This window comes from Nannobrachium achirus, assembly GCF_963921795.1.
Source record: "Nannobrachium achirus genome assembly, chromosome: 17".
Lineage (NCBI taxonomy): Eukaryota > Metazoa > Chordata > Actinopteri > Myctophiformes > Myctophidae > Nannobrachium > Nannobrachium achirus.
The window spans coordinates 40,251,064-40,273,830 of record NC_137824.1 but is presented as its reverse complement, the minus strand read 5'-3'; the positions used below and the strand labels follow the sequence as shown (position 1 = coordinate 40,273,830).

The following is a 22,767-nucleotide window of genomic DNA, read 5'->3' as shown; positions in this document are numbered from 1 at the left end:
CATTAGAGGCTGAAATTGTGAAAATAGCAGATCTACATGCTCACAACGCCTCGCAACAACAATCAAATAAAAAAACAACTATGCACCTGAATAGTCCTCTTTCGTCACTCCATTCTTGTTCCTCTCCTCCCAGTCAATTAACTCTTCATAAATGAGCTCTGTGGAGACAAAATGCATACATCAGTGCAATTTCCTCTAAGATGGTACCTAGTATTTCTGTGCAAATGCCTAATAACATTTTTTGTGTTAATAAGCTTAAAATATATACATAATGCCCTCGTCCGTAAAACTGAAAGATTCAGTTTTAGATTCAACTGTTTAATTCTCTGCACTGACATAATAATTGGTTCTATGCCCCATTTGTATATATTGTGTGAACAAACACAAACTCATATTCTTTCTATGCAACAAAGTATACCGGTACATTCCTCTAGAGGGCACTCCTACCTTTCCACTGCTCGATGCTGTGCTCCCTCTCTTCCAGCTGTTTATCTGATATCTGGGGCGGAGGCTGTGAGATAAAGACATGGTCAACTGTGGCCACCATCCATGCCCCGCCCCCCCCCCCCCCCCAAACTGTCTCAAATGGCACGGCCCACTTACTGCATCAGCCTCCCCGGGGTCATACCACACATGGATGTAGGGGTGATTGAGGGCCTCCTCTACGGAGATGCGGCTCTCCGGGTCGATCACCAGCATTTTGGACAGCAAGTCTCGTGCTTGACCCGCTGTTATGGCAAAAATGGTAGCAGAATAAAGTTAATTTGTAGCATCATACACGATGGTCATTCAAATTACTTTTAAAGACAATAAAGGCATATCAAATTAACATTATATAAGGAATGGAACAGAGAAATACAAAATAAATAAGGTGGGCTATAACACATTTTAGCTCATCGTGTAATTATGGTTTTACTTTTTCTCACACTATCACATAGTTCAAGAGTATGGTATTGTAAAAGAGCATTTTATTTACATGGGACTTTAACCCACACCAGAGGAGACTCCTACTAAAAAGAGTTTACATATAAACTCACCTAGACTATGATGGGTACATGCCTCTGGCATTCAGCAATCCAGCTCTACTAAAACCTGTTGTATTATTTAGGATGTCCTTTATGAAGCTCATTCTTTTTTGTGTTTTATCCTTTTGACTGAAATGTACAAATGATGCTCATGTATATTAATTTTTGTCCCTTTGACATAAATTAACAAATGAATGGGGGAAATAAGTATTGGATACACTGACGATTTAGCAGGTTTTCCCACTTCCAAAAAATGGAGAGGTCTGCAATTTTTATCGTATGTATACTTCAACTATGAGAGACAGAATCTAAAAAGAAATTCCAGGAAATCACATTGTATGATTTTTAAATAATTAATGTGCATTTCATTGCAAGAAATAAGTATTGGATATGCCTACCAATCAGCAAGAATTCTGGCTCTCACAGAACTGTCCTCCTATTCTACACTCATTAACTGTATTAATTCATCCTATTGACCCACGTTTTACGTTGCTACCTGTATAAAAGACCCCTGTTCACACACTCAATCAATCAGACTCCAACATTTCCACTGGGGCAAGACCAAAGAGCTGTCTAAGGACCCAGGGAAAACATTTTTGAGACCTGCACAAGGCTGCGATGGGCTACAGGACAATAGGCATCAGCTTAGTGAGAAGGCAACAACTGTAGGCACAATTATTGGAGCATGGAAGAAGCTCAAGATGTCTATCAAGCTCCCTCTGCCTGGGGCTCCATGCAAGATCTCACCTTGTGGGGTATCAATGATCATAAGAAAGATGAGGGATCAGACCAGAACTACTCAGGAGGACCTGGCCAATGACCTGAAGAGAGCTGGGACCACAGTCTGAAAGATTACCATACCATTTGTAAGATACTACGCTGCGTTGCCACCATTGATTTAAATCCTGCAGTGAGTGCAGTAAGAATACATGACCCCATCCATCCTCCCCTCAATACGGTATCTTACTAATAGTAATCTTTCAGACTGTGGCCCCAGCTCGCTTCAGGTCATTGGCCAGGTCCTCCCGAGTAGTTCTGGTCTGATCCCTCATCTTTCTCATAATCATTGATACCCCATGAGGTGAGATCTTAAATGGAGCCCCAGGCAGAGGGAGCTTGATAGACATCTTGAGCTTCTTCCATGCTCCAATAATTGTGCCTAAAGTTGTTGCCTTCTCACTAAGCTGATGCCTATTGTCCTGTAGCCCATCGCAGCCTTTGTGCAGGTCTACCAATTATTTTCCTGGGTCCTAGACAGCTCTTTGGTCTTGCCCTAGTGGAAAAGTTGGAGTCGGATTGATTGAGTGTGTGAACAGGGGTCTTTTATACAGGTAACAACGTAAAACGTGGGTCAATAGAATGAATCAATACAGGTAATGAGTGTAGAATAGGAGGACTTCTTAAAAGATATTTGACAGTTCTGTGAGAGCCAGAATTCTTGCTGATTGTTAGGCGTATCCAATACTTATTTCTTGCAATGAAATGCAAATTAATTATTTAAAAATCATACAATGTGATTTCCTGGAATTTCTTTTTAGATTCTGTCTCTCATAGCTGAAGTATACATATGATAAAAATTGCAGACCTCTCCATTTTTGGAAGTGGGAAAACCTGCTAAATCGGCAGTGTATCCAATACTTATTTTCCCCATTGTGTATATGTTCATGTACATGCATTTTTATCAGTAAAATGTCAATCTCTCACTCAATCAATCAGAGCAAATTGTTACAGTAAACACCATTGGTTCGAATGTCTAGTTAGGGGATTATGTTACAGTAAATGCTGTTGTTTTGAATGTTACAGTAATACCTGGCGCCGGTGTCGTGTGTCTAAAACAGCAGATCTACAAGCTCACCATGTAGTAGCTGCTACTTTTGTTGTATGCATACGACTTGCATGCTGTTTTTTTATAAATGTTATAAACAACTGCGACATATATTATATGAATGGAAGCTTTCATAATACTGTTATTATTATGAATTTTTGGAGCTGTGTGAAACACAGGCTCCCTATACGTGGCCGTGTGGGTCTGTGTGTGTGTGTGTGTGTGTGTGTGTCTGTCTGTCTGTCTGTGTGTATGTAGCCTGAACTTCCTAAACTTCGGCACGCCACTAGTCCCACAGTTTTGCCACCACACACTCGCGCCATATGTCAAATCGACCGGCTTACTCAGGAATCGTGGGCTATTACTTTTCTAAGAGAAAGGTTCTATAGTTTAATTGATATTAATTTATTAGTGAATTAATTTTCCCCATTGACTTATAATGGGAATTGCAAAAACTCACATTCAATTATTTGTCTCTCGCAAACCATAGGGGCTAGAGTTTCAAGACTTGGAGAGGAGGTTCATAATGCTTTCAAGGATTAAATAAAAAATAATTGTGTAATTTGGCCGCATGGTGGCGCCATAACACCCCACTTTACGTTTTGGCCTGTAACTCTTGAACCGTAGGTCGGAAAATTAAAAATATTTTTTCCCTGGATTCCTTGGGTCATGACGCATCTCCCCATATAGGCCACGCCCATTTGCGCCATGATAGATTTTCCGCCATCTTGAATTTTCTCCAAAACACACTTTTTGCTCCTTTTCCTACATATTTTCTTCAAATGTCACAAAAATCGGTACACATGATCCACACACACACACACACACACACACACACACACACACACACACACACACACACACACACACACACACACACACACACACACACACACACACACACACACACACACACACACACACACACACACACACACACACACACACACACACACACACACAGCTCCACTTCACACAGGTGTGATTTTTAATTTACTCTTGAGCTTGTCGTGTTCCGAGTCGGAGGGAAAGGCCCAGTCGGGGAAGAGCTCAGCGAAGTTGACCCCAGGATACTGTGGTTTGTTCATCACGTAGTTCCTCACTGTCTCCATGAGACGATTCATAAACTCCAGATTAGGCGTTCCCAACACCTCGATTACTTTATTCCACTGGTCGATGTCTGGACGCACACATTGTCAAGGCCCCAACACACATAGGCATGAAATCAAGGCAAAGGCGTGAAGTAATGCAAAGGTGTACTGAGCTAACAGCAGTGGCTCTCAAAACCTTTACATTTCCAAGGACCCCCCAAAAATACCTAAAAATGTCTTCTAAATCCTAATGGGTTTTCTGAAAAACGTATGTTTCTTTATCCATGGTGCTCAACGTTTTTAATGTCAAGGACCCCTAGGCTAGAATTATATGCATTTGACCACGGACCCCCAGCTCAAAATATGTTGTTCCAGGGACCAAGAGAAAGAAAGATTTGTGTTACAAATGTTGCTTTAAAAATATATACATTCAAAGATTTGCACACATTTTCACGATTTTTCAAAAATAGCAGATCTACAAGCTCGCAGCACAGCACCGTAAGCTTGTATATCTGGGAAGGGCTTAGACCACTTGAGGGTCTGTAGTCCTCTCTTGGTATTATTTAGCAGACATTGTACTGTATACACAAAAGTATACTATGTCTAACTGAATGGAAACAGTAGCCTGCAGAATTTGTAAGACAACCCTTTGTAGCGTTTGAGTATTGTTATTTACAATTCTCATTTTAGTTAATATTTCTATTGTCCGGCCACACCCCGGTTTATCACACACTTTATGGCTGGATTATTGAGATCTGCAGATCAAACAAACACACTTTTAAGTCCTCTATTACTTCAAATAAGCAAATAATATCTTGCACCATTTCTCAGAGTTCTGGTGTGGGGTCCCCAAATTATTTTGGGGGGGTCCCCAGATGATTTACTTGATGTGAAACATTGTTTTCTCTTTCAACAGTAAACAAACCAACATAAAGTTTAAGTGTACAGAGAGCATTTGCACATTTCTAAAGTGACAATTTAAGGACTTTAATACCTCTAAAATGACAAATTAAACATTGGCCAAATTGTCAAATATTAGAGGCAGAAATTGTGAAAATAGAACCGTGTTGTACAAAATGTAATTCCTCAACTCTTAGTGCTTGTCAGGGTGGGGGCGGGGGGGTCCCCAGTTCAAATATGATTATTTTGGGGGTCGCGGCCAGTAAAGGTTGAGGACCACTGTGCTAAAGAACAACAGGTTTGCATGCCTGAATGATGTCCTGTACGATAAAAAGCAAACACAACCGCAGTTACTTGGCTGTTGGAAACCTTGTGTTACTCGGGTGTTGCAAACAGCTGCAGTGCGAGTAGTCTGTCCTCAAACTTAAGCTATTTAAACCTTTATAACGGTGAGCCAGGTGCAGACGGACAGAGTGAGGGCAGGGGTGGTGGAGGTGAAACAACCAATATAAATGCAAATGACCCGAGTCACTCCAATCGGATCCCCTCGATAACTCAAGGTGCTGAATGCATATCTGAACTGATTGATACTCGTTCACCAAGGCCCTCAATGCCTCGTGTTCAAATCTGGGTTCATAGAAACGCCTCTGTGGACATATTCAATAAGACACTGACAGAGCCGTACAATAAGGCAGGCAGACAATGGACTGATGCGAGATGAGACAGTAACCCAGACTGAAAATAGGACAGGGACTGGAATAAGACGGAAAGAGAGTCTCGAGCACTAATTATTTTTACCATATTTTTGCCACGATAAGGACATTTTGTCTGTGAAAGAGAGCACTGTTTCCCAAACAGTGGCTCGGGACCCATTTGTGGGTCTCGGACACATTTTTATGGCTTTAATTTCTCCTTTCTCCTTTCCTACAACGATTTTTCTAAGTAATTTGATTAATAAATAAATAAAAAATCACTGGTTTGGGTACTGGGCAAATGTCTAATTTCTCGTTTGGGTCTCGACCTGAAAAGTTTAAAGCAGGATACGGTCCGTTCCCTGGAATATGACGGCTCCCTTCACCATCTCTCCCATGATGCACCCCACCGACCAGATGTCCACTGGGAACAGAGAACACACACACACACACACACACACACACACACACACACATAGGATGGTCAATACAAATGTGCACATAACATCTGCATATCACATACTGTAATATGATTCACTCAAAATGTGCAGAGGAATCAAACACGATCACTGTGAAATGAAGGCAGACATAATGGAACACCCTGTGCTTTAACAGTCAATGACAAACTTGGGAAATGGTGCATGTGTACCCCCAGGGGTGTTAAGTTAACATGAACACATGTAATTAGGCCCTTTAAACTTTAAAGTTAAGTTGACTCTATGTCACGACATGTTGCTCGTTCACAAAGACGAAGATGAAACCTTTCCCTCTGGACTCACCACATTATCAAGAATTCCCCTCCTAAGGATGTGATTGATAATTTTACACAGAGGAAAGCCCAAAAAAAAAAAAATCACTGTGTATGGCAGGACCCCCGGTACGGCAGACCCCCATTTGAAATGACTTTGTGCCAGGGACCCCCATAGGAGAAGATTTGTCAAATATTATTAAAAACAGAAGATCTACATTCTCACAACGTGTCACATAACTCACATTGTGGAGATTGTAGATAAAAAAACGCTCCTCATTTGCTTGAGAAGTAGTGTTCTAGCTAACGTGATGCCTCTCATCTGGATTTATTTTTTTCTCATTCTGTGGTTCCTTCTCTCTCTCTCCCCCAACCCCCCCCCCCCCCCCCCCCCTCTCCATGCTGGGAAACAGAAAACGTTCCAGGCGCTGCTTATCAGTTTACACAGCTGTGTGTCTGTGTGTGTGGCTCTAAGTGTTTGCCAAACTACTACTCCTGCTTCCCTCTATCTCAGTTTCATTTGAGTTAAAAGCCATCCCTTCTGCGAGGAGGCCTCCAAAACCCTCCAGAACACTTTAGCTGTAGCAGCAACCACAGGCAGACACACAGCTTATCCAGGAGGATAGCTTTGACAACTGTGTTGGTAGCCGTTATGGTGGTGTTTGTTATATCAACACTGACACAACTCTGTCATTGCCCATGGTGGTGTGGATGGGCTTGTGAACCACTGTGTCATACTGAAAGACGATGCCTACAACCAGTGTTGGGAAAGTTCACTTTCTACATGAACTAGTTCAAAGTTGAGTTCACACATTTTAAAATTAACTAGTTCAGTTCATAGTTCATAATTCAGAACAAAAGTTCATGGTTCCAAAAAATGAACTAGTCTAGTTCTTAACACCACACACATCACAAAACCCAACTCTCCAATATCAGAATCAACCCCAGAAGTCCAGTACCGGTCGGGCTCTGGACAAGATTACACAGAAGGATACAGTCCTTTCCAGGAAATAGGATTTTTGTGAGATCATTTCAACCAATATACCGGTACAACCGACCGACTACTGATCCACTGCAGCAGAGGAGCGGCATCCATTACAATCAATAATAATCATCACAATCACTATGTGATCCATCAATATATTCCATGCTGATCAAGAATCTAGGTCAGTGTAAGTAATCTGATGTACAATCGATGGAGAACTTTGATTTAAGATGACAGGCTTCTGGCAGCAGATTCATTCATCCCTCTGAACATTTATCACACGTTGATTTCAGAGCTTAAAGGAGTAGTTCACCCCCAAAATGACTTTTTTTCTATTGATTAGTCACGCCATGGAGAGTAGAGTTCAATAATATTTTTTGTTTTTTGTCACATTCCTAAGACAAAAATGTGATAACAATAAATGTACCCCCATTGATTCCGGAATCAATGGGGGTAAATTTACTCCAATCAAATTTTTGTCTTAGGAATGCGACAAAAACCAAAAAATATTATTGAACTCTACTCTCCATGGCGTGACTAATCAATAGAAAAAAAGTCATTTTGGGGGTGAACTACTCCTTTAACGGGACAGTTCATCCCCAAAATGAATTTCTTTTCTATCGATTACTCACCCCATGGAGACTTGAATTCATGGATATTGTTTTTGTCACATTCCTAAGCCAATAATTTGAGGAGACTCTTTGTGTCTCCATAGGGAACAAAGCAGGCTCTTTGTCGTAGGAATGTGACCAAAACAAAACAATGTCCATTAACACTTGCGATGCCAAAAAAGTTAGAAATGTTCATTTCCGTGTGAAAGTAAACATCCAGGTCTACATCCGAATTTAGTGAATTTCCACAACATGGACACGATTTTAGCTTCAGGGGCTCTTCAAAATAAAGTGTAGTTAATTGTAGGCACTCTGTATCCAAATAATCACAACAAGAATGGCACTAGAAGTGTTCTACTTGGGTGATCTACTCCTTTTCTTCTTTTTTTATTGATATTAATGTATTAGTGAATACATTTCCCCCATTGACCTATATGTCCATATCCATGATGAAGTCAGTGTTGTGATGTTCATATATGGAGATCCAGGAGGTAATGATAGTCAACTCCATATATGGAGAGAAAGACACACAATTAAAATGTATCTTTTCCCAAATATGGAGATGACTGACATCATAGATGTCTGAACATCTTGAAATTATGCATGTTATGTTCATAGGAAAACAGAAAACAGGAATGTAAGGGTAGAGAGGAAGACCATTGTGACTTTGTGGTCAGTGAATTAGCTAGTCCCCCCAGGAATCAGCAGAGAAAAACTATTCTTGATTCCGCGGACATTAATAAACAACCTAAAATGACCAGTTAAGCAAAAAATGATTTAGTTCTAATAATCGAGTAAAACCCTTCATGAAATAGGTACAATTAATTGTAATTGGTGGTTAGAATAATCATATATTAAAATAATTGTTTTTGAGAATAAAAATCAAATATGATTTTTTTTATTGTTATTGTTTGTAATTTATGTTGCAAAGACTATATTGTCATCCAAACCATGACCATAGTAATTACATTTTAGAGGACATCTAGTATACTATGGGTGTAATATTTATTCTCTTCTGCATTAGCAGAAGAGAGTCATTGCCAGGACCACAGGCATAGAGGAACTATATGTCAGGACACAGTTTCATGTAGAAATGTCTGAGCATCCAGCCGTCAGTCAAACTATTCCCCCAGGGCCCTGTGAAGCAAAGTCATACAGGTGGCCTCACCATGTAGGCTACAATCTGTTTTATAATAGGAGTAATAACGGATATAATGTCAGGTTTTACTGTTATTCCGCGGACGGCGGAAAAATCCGCGAATGGCAGAGAAATCCGTGATTCCTGGGGGGACTAATTAGCTGAGTGACCAGAGTGGGTCCAGAGGTGAGGACCCTCCTTACCATTCTCCTTGTACTTCATGCCCAGAATGACCTCTGGGGCGCGGTAGTATCTGGTCACCACATAGGGCGTCATCATGAAGTTAGTGCAGGCCGTCCTGGCCAGGCCGAAGTCCAGGATCTTTAACGTGCAGTCCGACTTCACTACAATGTTACTGGGCTTCAGGTCCTGACAGGGGGGAGAAAGGACGAGAAGGTCTTTACAATACACTACACTATAGTCTATATTGTATACAATTGTGTTTCAGATTAAAAATGTTCATATATGTCATAGAGTTGTTTGACAGCACTGTCATCAGTGTATGTTGGATTAATGTGTATTTTCAGACATTTAACCACTTGAAACGTCAATACTTGGTCTGCTCTTCTTTTCCCTCTACACCAAACTTATTTGCCAGAAATAGCCGATCTACAAGCTCACAGAGGCGTTGCAAGCTTGTATATCTGCTATTTTTTGCTAATGTTCCACTCAGAATAGGGATGCTAGGGTTCAATTTGTTCATTTAAAAAACATGATCATATCACACAAAGATTTGGCGACGCCACCTGTAGTATCTCTGAGGACCCCCTAGGGGTCCCGGACCCCCTGTTGAAGACCCCTGCTCTAGATTGATCAACATGTGCCATGGTGGGGGAATACCCTCCAGAAAAATGTGATTATGCGATTGCATAATTTCCCGCATAATCAGCCAAATGCCGCAGATTATGCAGGGGTCACATGTTTTCAAAAAGGCAGATTAGTCGCATATTTCCGCCCGCATATTTCGGAACTACCTGCATATTTCACCGCATAAAATCCCATAAACCCCCGGATATTTCGCATCTCGTGTAATTCACAACTTTTTGCATATTTCGCAACTTTCTGCATATTTTGCATGTCACATATTTCGCAACTTTTCACAATTTCACTGCATAAAATCACATAAAACTCCACATATTCCATAGCAAAATCAAGGATTTTTGCCCGCATAATAGGGATGGGACGTTAAGCGATATTATCTTTTATCGTGATAAAAAACACTCACGATAATCGTATTGTGGATATTCAATTTATCGTGATATCGTCCTCCATCATGCACTGGGATCAATTCACCTTTTATTTGCCGAGCTGCATATCCGGTAACATTTAAACCCTCTATAATTGGTAAAAGGTACTTATAATATACGTACTTGATACAGTCTTTTTTCACTCTATTAAATGTCTTTGCCAAAAAATAGCCGATCTACAAGCGCTTGTAGATTGGCTATTTTTTGGCAAATGTTCCACACCAGGATAATGGATTTGATTATCGCAATTTCTTTTGTCAAAATAATCGTGATATGAAATTATCATATCGTCCCATCCCTACCGCATAATCAATGATTTTAGTCTGCATAAAAAAATATTTTTGCCCACGTTTTTCTGGAGGGTCTAATTAGAATGAACGAACCCCTCGTATCCCTTGTGCTCACCCTGTGGATGATGCCAGCTGAGTGCAGGTGCCGGATGCCACACAGGATCTGATAGAGCAGGTAGGACATCCTCTCGTGGTCCAGGTCCATGTGGATCACCTGGCACAGACTGGCATCCATAAGTTCCATCACCAGATAGCTGGGAGGGACAGTTGGGGACAGTTGGGGAAAGTTAGCCGAGATTTATTTGTTGTATTCTTTTCCTGTATAGTAGGGTTCCCCAAATCGTTTTCCACAAGGTCCGAATTATGTCTAGGGTACCAAGCAGAGGGTCGCAACATTGCAGGGGGCGATGGTGGCGTTTCCGCTACTCCAGCAACAGTTCAGATATCGCCATTGTCGGGCAGAAACCTTGTATCTCCAAGTTTCAAATGTGTACGTTGTTTTGGTAAAGCAAAGCCCTGCCTCATCATACAAGACTGCCGCACAAAACTAGTGAAAACAGCAGATCGTTGTGTGCTTGTAGATCGGCCGTTTTAACTAGTTTAAATCATTTTTAAAATGATAAATACAAAATAAACGGTGTTGGACATACAACGTTTCCACCCAACAACGACCCAACAACGACGATATACTAGTGTTGTTGCTGCTCTTATACTACCATTATCACTAGGGTTGGTGTGGGCCAGACAGTAGCCCCCCGCGGGCCGCAAATGGCCCGCGGGCCGCCTATTGGGGAACCCTGCTGTATAGTAAAGTCAATGAGACCCCAACGTTGATTGCCTCCCACAAAGTTTCCCAAGGGAGTTGGGTTTGAAAAAGTTCAGAGGTGATAGTAGACACCTTTACGAACACATTTGTGAAGAAAGCTATTGGTAAGCATTTTGTTCCCAGATTGGTCAAAGACTCGGCTAACTTTCTCTAACTAGAGGTAGAGAATGACAATTACTTATGCAGAAACATTAATATCACAGCGAGGCGGGACAGAGAGTTACTGGAGAGACAGGACGGAGAAAGGACAGAGATACAAGGGACAGGGGTGTCTCACCAAATTCTGGGCCCTGGGTACAAGGATTCACTTCAGTTATTTTGTGCTTTAACTATTAGAAAATAGCAGATATACAAGCTCACAGCACGGCTGCAAGCTTGTAGATCTGCTATTTTTAAAGATTTTTGAAAATTTGTGCAAGTGAATATTTCAAATCCTTCTAAGGTTTTTTGAAAAACCTATGTTTCTATGTCAGTGGTGCTCAAACTTTTTCATGTGAAGGACTCCCCAAATGATATGTATTTGGCCACGGACACCCATCTCAAAATATTTAGTTCCAGGGAGCCCCAGAAGCATAATATGAGTTACAAATGTTCTCTTAAAAAATACATAATATTCAAAGATTTGCACACCCCTCCACCTTGGGCCCTAGCAACTCAGTCCCCCCCCCGCCCCCCCCCCCCCCCCCTCCTTTGTGACGCACCTGACAAGGGAGCAGAGAGAGATAGCAGACTGAAGGTACAGAGCCAAATACCAGAGCGATGGGAAAGAGAGCGTTACCAGAGAGACGGGACAGATTAAGATGGGACATTGAGGGACACACATTACTGCTACTCACAGGTCCTGGAACTCTTCCAGAGACTTCTGAGGCGTGAAGACATTGATGAGACGGATGATCTGCGAGCAGAGTGACAGACCATTAGTCTACAATGGAGAGGCAGCCGACTGTGGGATGAAAGCTAAATGGGCTTTGCCCGGGTTCTGGAACTCGGGAGCAAAGAGATAATGTTTGAAATGCGGCAAGCTGACACGCTCTCTTTCCTCAAATTAGCCCGTCCATTCGTCTTTTAATAACTCTTTGTTGTCCCAACTGACAGACCATGTAAGTTGGCCGGGATACTGACATCATTCTTTTAGAATGTTTTATGTCATTGCCTGCATTGTCTTATCAAACAATGAAGGCATTTTGACTGGTGGTTGCGTTCACTGCCCTGAACAAATCTAATAAAGTAATTGAGACGAGATGATTATCTGCTTTCTTATCTTGAAGATCTGTATTGGACACACTCCACTATGCCTTGAACAAGCAGTAAGCACATTTCCTCCAGTAGCAGAAAAGGCTCCTTACATTTTTGTGGTTGACACATTTGAGCAGCACCAGTTCCCTGTAGGCCCGCTTAGCATGGGTCTGGTTCTGAAAGGGCCGACACAGCTTTTTCACTGCCACTGGTATACCTAGAACGGAATCTAGAGCAGAACTGGACACAGACAGACAGAGGGGAGAGGCAGGGACACAGGAGGAAACCGAGCAGAATGATAAGATAATGAGGAGGAAAATAGACGTGTCCTCGTAGCTAGCTGTATGTGTTTATCTTTTAAAAAAGGAAGGAAGGTGCCCTTGAGTTTCCCCTCTTTCTTCATTTACAGAAGGAAAAGCAGAGCGACGGTTACATTTTATAAGGCTGGTCTATAAAATGAATTCCTAGTATGACATGATGTAGCCTCTAGGTGTTGCACAACAGCAGGCAATAACAGACCCGCTGCAGTGATCTCATCAGATGCAGTGCAGCATGCAATCAAATCCAGCTAAGAAGTAAAAACCTGCAGTGAAATAAGATTCACAAGACGTACATTTAGCTAACGATTGTGATTTTAGCCACTCAGGTGGCATTTTTGCGATGCAGGGGGATTTAGAAAAACTCCCTACAATAGAATGAAATCAGTGTGGAACAACTAGAATGAAAGAAATACCTGCTTGGGCCACAGACTACACCGATTTCAGTGTGGGTACACACTGATAGCCAGTCTGTCTGGTGTATTTTCTGAGTAAATGCCTATTTTGCCAAGACATTTAAGCGCCTTGGCATTGACCTTGAAATGACTGACAACTGAAGCCATAGACATAGAAAGGTAGACTCCTCCATCGGCTCTGGGGCATATCGTCGTTGTCGGGTGGAAACCTCGTATCCCCAAGTTTCAAATTTGTATGTTCTTTCGCAAAGTAAAGCCCTGCTTCATCGTACAAGGCCATCGCACAAAATTAGTGAAAATAGCCGATCTAGTGTGCTTGTAGATCGGCTGTTTTCACTAGTTTAAAATCATTTTTAAAATGATAAACGCAAAACGAACGGTTTTGCATACACAAGGTTTTCACCCGACAACGACGTTATGCATAGCGGGAATCAGCATCGCTTCCGCGTGCGTCACACATACGGAAGTTGGTAGGACAATCAGAGGCAGGTGGGGCGGGTCTTTACATACGCAGCCTCTAAGAACAACTGGATGGAAACATGCCAATGAAGCTCTGTTGAACTGAATTGATAAGTCCCGGAAAAGACGCGCTGTGATTGGCCAGTAGTCACTTTGACTGGAAGCGATCCCTCAGCTTTTCCCAGGCGTCCGGCCTCAAGTTGTTACACGTCGCTCCAACGAACAGCCGAGGCAGAAGAGGCATATCATATAGCTTTTTATATCTATGTCTGAAGCACTGAATTGCTCCAACAGCTGTAGAAAAAATCTCTTCAAACATAATTATATCCAATTTCTGAATAACTTTCCTGTTGCCTTTTCATTTCTGTCACGTGTCTGCTTGTGCCCTCACTCACCAGACGATTCCTTGGGCTCCGGAGCCGATCGCCCGGAGCTGTTGGTAGCGCTTTAGCACCGTGAAGGTGGAGTCCCCCACCTGAACGCTGTAGAACTGACTCTCCGCCTCACTCATCCTGCCACAAAGTCAGGATCACCGGCTCTGTCTGCAAGGAGGAGAACAAAACACAAACACACACACACACATACAGTACATAAATGGAAATAACATACTTTTTTTTTATATAATTTTTATTCCACGATTTTGCGACCCATTTTTCACCCAGTGCCAATTGTCTAATGTAATCCTGGGCGCTACACCCCCTCTGCCAACCTGGGGAGACAACAGACTGACCTCATGCTTCCTTCTATGCGTGAGGAGTCCAAGTCGCTTCTTTTCACCTGACAGGGGGGGAGTTTCCCCGGTTGGACGTAGTTCCAACCAGTTCCTTTCCCCTTCATCAGGCGCCCCGGCTGGCCAGGGGGAGGTAGTATAGAGACCAGGATTACTGCATGTTTTTTTATGAGGGTGAGACACGGGGTCCGGGGAGAACATGCAAACTTCCGACAGAAAGGCCCTTTTGCCAACCCCATCTATGGGCACTGATGACGCGGAGGAGAGAACACGCCCCCAGCGCCCACAGCAACCCCAGCGGGAATTGAACCCAGGACCTTCTAGCTGTGAGGCGACATCACTAACGACTGCGCCACTGTGCCCCCGGAAATAACATACTTGATCCCTACACACACACACGGATAAAACCTCGGATGGCACCAATAAAATCCACCACTGGCAGTTGTACACAAGGTTTTACAATGATAATAACACTGGCAGAAAGCAAAACAAGTCACAGCACATCACGAGCCCTGCATTCTCGAGTAAAACATTTGGTTGCACAAGCAAGCTTCTAAAGTTGAAAAGCTGACAGCCCACTCTTCAATGCCCCATTTATTCACAACAAATGGTAGTGCCTAATATGGTTGCCTGAGTACGTTCATATATAATTTCATTTTCAACCCCATCCGGTGACAGCAAATCCGTCGTTCCAAACATACCCAGCGTTACTCTGTGGCCTGGTTTGTTCATTTAACTCAGTGGTTTTGAACTTTTTTTTGGTTTTCTAGATTTATCCTCTCAGTCCCACAAGAATTAGTTATATTCTGTTATGGTTGGATACGATTTTGTCCACTATTCCATGCTGTATTGATGTGTTAGGAGAGATACCAGGCAAACGTTGATCAAAATAACAATTATTCTACATTCTCTAATTGTGTAGATTAGGGCTGTCACAATTATTACATAATCGTCTAATCGTGATTATTTGACATAATCGCGATTATTTTTCATAATCGTCATAATCGTTTCCATATTGAAAAATGTTCATATATAAAAAAAAAATGAATGCTGTCCAAGTTAACGCGTTATTAACTAATTAACGCATCAACCTATTAACGGCGTTAATTATTTTAACGCTTAACGCAAAAAAGAAGAAAAAAAAAGTTTTTTTTTTTTTTTTGCTTTTTTTTTTTGTAACCTTTGAGGCTTCCGTAGCTCCCTCTGCGCTCCGCATCTCAGAGTGTCAACATTAGCGTGGTGAGCATGGTGGTGAGCCCAGAGCAGAGCTCAGCTCAAAGTCAGGAACAGAGCTCAAGCTTACTGTGTGTGAGACCATGAGTGTGTGTGTTTGTCTGGAAGCTGGGTTGAATGAATGATGAAAAACACAGTGGAATTACTCATTTACAGGTGCCTTTAGGACACAACCTTGCTGTTAGCAAGTTAGCTACCATTAGCCTCCAGATAGCCAGGACTACTGTGACCTGTAGTAGGCTACTGTATGTTAGCGGCAGCCCCCAGCTGAACACTGTAGGAACGAAATGGTGTGTGTGTGTGTGTGTGTGTGTGTGTGTGTGTGTGTGTGTGTGTGTGTGTGTGTGTGTGTTATTTAGTCAGCATTTGAGCCACAGACCACCATTTGATTAGATTTATTCTCCCAGACCCCAAAAACAAGAGTTTACCAACTCTCCATCATTTAGCTGCAGTGGTGGAAAAAGTAAAACCAATACTACAATGTTGTTTCAATTATAAAAGCCCAGAAATCAAAATGTACTTGAGTAAAAGTATGAAAGTGTTGAAAATAGCAGATCTACAAGCTCACAACGCGTCACGATGCGACATGTTGTGAGCTTGTCTATCGGCTATTTTCAAACAGCCTAAGTATACAACTAGGCCGTGAGCTAGCACCGTACATATGGGGTTATCGGTATCATCTGCGGGGATTAATTCTCATAGTGATTTTTGGGAAGGTATACACCCCTAGTACTAGGAAAAATGTGATAGCCTTGCAGTGGTGGTAGCTTTTTGTGTGTTATCACTCCTTTTATAACCACATGCCAAAACACAGTTTTCAAAATCCGAATGGAACATTCTACTTCAAACTGATGGTTCTCTCTTAATATTGACCCTATCTCTTTGAAAAATGGTTGGGATAAAGCTCAGACTATATATTCTTCACTAATGTTAACATTTGCATATCTATAATTGTTTTTTATTACAGGCAGTGACAACATAGTGACTATAATTATGACATAATCCTCTGTGAACCATGGCTCCACATTGTTCAGTGATCGGTACCATCTGGGGGGAACGATTCGCATAGTGATTTTTGGGAAGGTATACATCCCTAGTACAAGGAAAAATGTGATAGCCTTGCATTTGTGGTAGCTTTCTGTGTGTTATCACTCCATTTATAACAACATGCAAAAAAACATTTCAAAATCCGAATGGAACATTCTACTTCAAACTGATGGTTCTCTCTTATTATTCATCCTATCTCTTTGAAAAATGGTTGGGATAAAGTTCAGACTATATATTGTCCAGTAAGGTGGTTAAAATTAGCATATCTAGAATTGTTCTTTATTATAGGCAGTGACATATAGTGACTATATAATTATGACATAATATGCCAGGGCCCCAAATGTGGGGTCATCATTACCATCTTGGGGGCAATGATTCTCATAGTGACTTTTGGGAAGGTATACATCCTTAGGATTAGGAAATATGTGAGAGCATTGCATCTGGGGTAGCTTTCTGTGTGTTATTACTTCATTTATAATCACATGCCAAAACACAGTTTTCAAAATCCAATTGATTGATTGAAGAATTTATCAGAAGTTTGCAATAGAAAAAAGTACAGTTTCATGACAGTACAAATCACTGGTACAAGGTCAACTAAAAGGAGATCCTAGAAAGCCACAGGAACCACACTTTAAGTATCTCATATAACATTGAAAGACAGACGGATAGAACATAGTATCTAGGATAACATCAATTTCAAAAGCAGAAAAAAGCATAAATAAGGGCAGAGAAAAGGGGGGGTGGGAGCACGGGGGCTTAGTCTATTTTATGAGGGGCCCAATAAGTGCACCTCCTAGGGTCTTTCGAGATTTAAAATTGATCAGCGGAGCAACCCTTTGCGAGAATCGAATTCGTTGGTTGACTTTATTTATTACCTTGGTAGTCCTTTTTTCACTGGATAGGTTAGCCTCCAGGATGCAACCCACAGTGCTATCACAGTGTCACCTACTTTAATTGTGAAGTTCTCAACTTTGCTCAGTTTCTGACTGGATCCAAAGAGGATATATTCAGTTGATGAATTGAGAGTCTGTTGTCATTGAGCCAGGTGCAGATCTCGTTTAGTTCACAGTTAAGGGCCTTTTCAACCTGCAATATATCTCTGCCTGAGACTAAGAGAGCCGAGTCATCCGTGAACAGAAACCGATTGCAGTCACAAGCAGATCTCCCTTAGTATTGACCCTCTCTGGCAAGGATAAAGCTCAGACTATATGACTACATAAACTACATAAAGGTTGTTTAAAGTAGCATCTCTAGAAATGGTAACAGGCAGTGACAACATACTGTACTATTAGTGTAGTGACTACATTACATAAGATGTTTTCATGAAAGATGTCCTTCATAAATAACCTAAAGATTTTAAACCATGTTTACATACATATATTTTAAGTAAATGTATTGTGAAATTCATTAAACAAAATATAGTGTGTGTAAGAAAATATCCAAAATGCCCACTATTTGATCCGCTTGTCCTAGTATAGAAAACCTGTGTAATCTCATGTTTTGGTTTTCATATGTGTAGAATCCATAATACCTCACATGTTAAAGGTCAGGCCAAGGTAACATTTGACCTCTGGGAGAACAATGAATAGAAAAACTTGATGAATATCCATTAGCATGTCACAGAACTGGTATTTCTCCTGACTGGCACACAGTAAGGATGTAAGGATGAGGTTCCAGAGATGGCTGCATCAGGGTCATAGGAATTTAGGAAATCTTGGTGCCTCATCGTGAATGCTGTGTGTGTGTGTGTGTGTGTGTGTGTGTGTGTGTGTGTGTGTGTGTGTGTGTGTGTGTGTGTGTGTGTGTGTGTGTGTGTGTACACGCCAATATTTTACAACCAAGACACCAGTGCTTAGACTCCCTACTACTGTTTCTGCACATTTTGGAGAAGGTGTCAGTCAGCTCCACCCACATGCGTCATGACACCGATGGCAGAGGAAACCATGCAAGGCACCAACATAAAGAGCAGCATCATTCCTGCTCTTTATGTTGAGCAGAGACAGTGATCCAGAATCCATCATGGTGCTGACAGACAAGTTCTATCTTAGACTCTGGCATGGAGCACATGCATCTCAGCAGGCACTGGGTGAGATATCAAGCATACTGCACATGGCCAGCACGGAAGAAGTACTTCATCATGTGCGTCATCATCCGTCATGAGAGAAAAGGTGACAACCTATTGACAAGGTGTCCCCCTGCACATTTAAACTGGTGGATGGGAAGTATACAGTAGGAATAATTAAGTTGTCAACCCAAAGTCAGCCAGTCAGTGCACAGTGTCCAGGTAGACTGCTGCTGAATCTGTTCAAATGCCTTTGGTCTAGTTGATAGAAACCACTTCAGAGTGCTTGATACACTCAAGACTATTACCACTGAACTTGCCTGTCAGCCCTCCATATGCAAACACATGCATTTCCAGTGCTGAACTTTGCAACAGTATTGCAATGCAGCTGAGGAATGACTGTATAACATTGTCAATCGTGAGTGACCATAGCTGCTGCCTGCTTGGACACCTGGATAAGGAGTGATAAGGTGTGAGAGACCTTAACCTGACCTTTAGCACACAGGCCTAAGACTGACTGGCAATTGAATATATAACATAAATCTACACCTACTGTATGCCCCCCACCCTCCCAGGTCCCCATATGAATCACCTTAAGTTCACAGTTTCCCTCACACAACTGCAATACAATTGTTGTTCTTAACAACATGTTGTACAATCATTGGATCATTGTCCCCTCAGTTGATACCGACCAACCCCAGTGGCTCACCGTCTAAACATGGCTAAAGTGGTTCATGTATGTTTTAAAATATTATAAATATCTGAAAAGTAACTAGTAACTAAAGTTTTCAAATAAATGTAGTGGAGTAAAAGTGCAATATTTCGATCTGAGATGTAGTGGAGTAGAAGTAAAAGTATTGGAAAATTGGAAATACTCAAGTAAAGTACAAATACCTCAAAATTGTACTTAAGTAAATGTACTTAGTTACTTTACACCACTGTTTAGCTGGAACCCCCTCAAGGACCACTGGTTGAAAACCACCACTGCCTTAAATGATGTAGTGCAGAGGGGTTATAATATAATATAATGAAATAAATAACATTGAGTTTATAATGTATTGGATACATATAGTATAATTATAAAAAATACATTTATTTGGATGCATCCTGCACCAAATATACAACATATTATGCAAGTTTGAGCCAATAAAAAATATATTTTTATTATGCGATTAATCGCGCGATTAACTACAGAAATCATGCGATTAATCGCGATTAAAAATTTTAATCGTTGGACAGCACTAAAAAAAAATACAAGCTCACAACGTGTCACATCGCGACACGCTGTGAGCTTGTAGATCGTCTATTTCCACTATCAATGTTCTTTTCTAAGTGTAAAGTTGTCAAATATGTCAGTAATTTCTTTGTATAGGATTTAGGTTATGTGTCATATCTACCATGTGGAATTTAAAAGCCTAAAAGCCAAACAGAAATGTAATTGTCAACGACAAAAACACAATTAAATCGTTAATCGCAATTATTTGAGTGACAAATAATCGTCATGTAAAATGTCATAATTGTGACAGCCCTAGTGTAGATTTCTTGTAAACTAAGTAATGCAGATGTTTAACAATAACGTAACTCTTGAGAGTGTAAAATGAAACCAAAACCAAGTAATGGGTCCATTTGGTTTCAGATCTATAGGGGTTCATTTGGTTACCAACTCTCCATCATTTACCTGGGGACCGCCTGGCTGGAACCGCCTCACGGACCACTGGTTGAAAACCACTGATTTAAGGGCGGATTCACACTGCAATCCGTTTGATTAGAACTGATTCTGAAACCGGTTGCTGGTTCACGCTGGCCAGCATTCACATTGGCAGACCTTCTGGCCTCCCTGGAGATCACTAGCACTATACAGCCCGGTCCTATAGGTGGCGGTATGCACATAGTGTCATCAACTATGCGACATTGCTGATGGTGGTTGCCAATAAATTCAGGCACGAAAGTTGGTGTAACAATTCAATGACGCGCGACAGCGCAGTGTGGAACATTGTTGCAGTGGTCTTGGGTCTCGCACCCCCCACACCTCGACAAGACAAACAAGCCTATTTGCATATCAATTGACCTGTGTCGCTGATCTACAAGCTCACACTGACCTTGCATCCGCGACGCGTTGTGAGCTTGTAGATCTGCTATTTTCCAGGCGCATAAACGTGCAGAATGATGAGCGAGACATGCAGCGCAGCGCACGTTATTATTTTAATTATTTAATAATCAACATGGCTGAAACGCTTGTGGCTTAATATTCACATTAATGGCACGTCAAGCAGGCACAGCAGTGCACAAGCAGTGCCAAGGAATCTATAACATCGAAACAAAAGTCAGGGATAAAGGAATACTTTTAGGCTATTTTCTATCAACAGCGGTAAGTCATTTTCGGTTTGTTTTCATGGTTTAACAGTTCATGGTTTAACTTGTAGGCTAGTGCTTTCTCTTTCTGCTTTTCTTTCCCGACGGGCGACAGCGCACACACATGCATGCACGCACGCACCAAGCCCCCCCCCCTCCCGCTGTAAATCTGATCCCAGAGCAGCATAACCATCATCTCACAGTTACAGCCATACTTCATGTCGCTGCCTCGCGGCTAATAACGGACCTGAATCTGATCCTAGGTCAGCCTAGATTACAGTCCCGTGTTCCGAATGTTTTAACGGAGCGCCGGTTCTGGCCGTCCCGTCTCACTTTCACCCCTGCCTCAGTGCGCTGGTGCGAGACAATAAATAACTGTTCGCCAATTGCTACTTCTCCCAATTGGAAGTACATGACACCAGTCCAGCGCACCACAGTAGTAGGCTAACTGGTGATATAAAACATATAAACGAATTTTAGAAGACAGTCCTACAAGCAAGCAATCTCTCTGTGAGATGAAGTCGCTGATCCCATGGCCATGTCGACAACTGTTACCCAGTGTTTATTTGTGCCGACGGCTGACTCGTCGACATTATATGAGGTCACGTTCAACATCAATACCGTTTTTGAGGCCGGTTGCTTCACACTGCGGCTCACCGGTCTCGAGGTCGCACAATGCAGTCTCGAGACTACCTCTTGAGGTGGTTTCGAGGCTATCCGTTTCTGAGGAAGACCGCACGCTTCACACTGTCAAAACCGGTTTAAACATCTGCCAAGTAGCCTCGAGACCGGTCTCGAGACCGCAGTGTGAATCCGCCCTAAAGAAGCAGGTGGGTTAGAAGTTGGAACTGAGGTCACGGCTGTCAATGTGTCCATTAGTACTTTGTGAAGAACAGACACTGAGAAAGGCTGACAGCTTGAAGGCCCTCACGGCTCTTGTCTAAACTCTGCTGGGCCTGTTGCTTAACGCACGCATGCACACAATCACGCACAAACACACACCGGCCATGACTTCCCGTTCCCGAGCAGCCTGGGGCATGTAGCCACGCTCAGACACTAACATTCTGCATACATTTTCAACACATAATTGCATATATCAACGCCAGTGCATGTGTGGCCGTGCACACACACAGAATCAAGGCGTGTCAGATGGTTAATTTATGCTGATAGATACTGTATTATGTTACACATGTGCACAGTCTGCACACATAATGTGTCTACAGAGATAATGACCATGTTAAGTGTTGACGCTTCCGTCACAAGGAAACTGGATAGCTGTTATTCTTACTGTAGCTGGAGGGACTGTCTGTGTGTGTGTGTGTGTGTGTGTGTGTGTGTGTGTGTGTGCGTGCGTGCGTGCGTGCGTGACACTTGCTTTGGCAATGTAAACGTATGTTTTCTCATGCCAATAAAGCTCCTTTGAATTGAAAATTGAATTGAATTAATTGTGTGTGTGTGTGTGTGTGTGTGTGTGTGTGTGTGTGTGTGTGTGTGTGTGTGTGTGTGTGTGTGTGTGTTCAGTAAAGCATTGGTTCTT

At 42.0% G+C, this 22,767-nt stretch overlaps 1 protein-coding gene across 1 annotated transcript in view; it reads right to left on the bottom strand.

Moving 5' to 3' along the window:
• mapk9 (mitogen-activated protein kinase 9) overlaps positions 1-22,767 on the bottom strand; it is a 33,211-nt gene that overhangs the window by 2,689 nt on the left and 7,755 nt on the right. The window contains exons 2-11 of the mRNA XM_080745471.1: positions 14,202-14,348; positions 12,725-12,854; positions 12,215-12,273; positions 10,668-10,806; positions 9,219-9,384; positions 5,886-5,957; positions 3,848-4,030; positions 604-728; positions 448-511; positions 87-158 (exon numbers count right to left, since the gene is read on the bottom strand). Coding sequence (XP_080601597.1) covers positions 87-158; positions 448-511; positions 604-728; positions 3,848-4,030; positions 5,886-5,957; positions 9,219-9,384; positions 10,668-10,806; positions 12,215-12,273; positions 12,725-12,854; positions 14,202-14,317 — 1,126 coding nt within the window. The 5' untranslated portion in view covers positions 14,318-14,348. The remainder of the gene's footprint in view (positions 1-86; positions 159-447; positions 512-603; positions 729-3,847; positions 4,031-5,885; positions 5,958-9,218; positions 9,385-10,667; positions 10,807-12,214; positions 12,274-12,724; positions 12,855-14,201; positions 14,349-22,767) is intronic.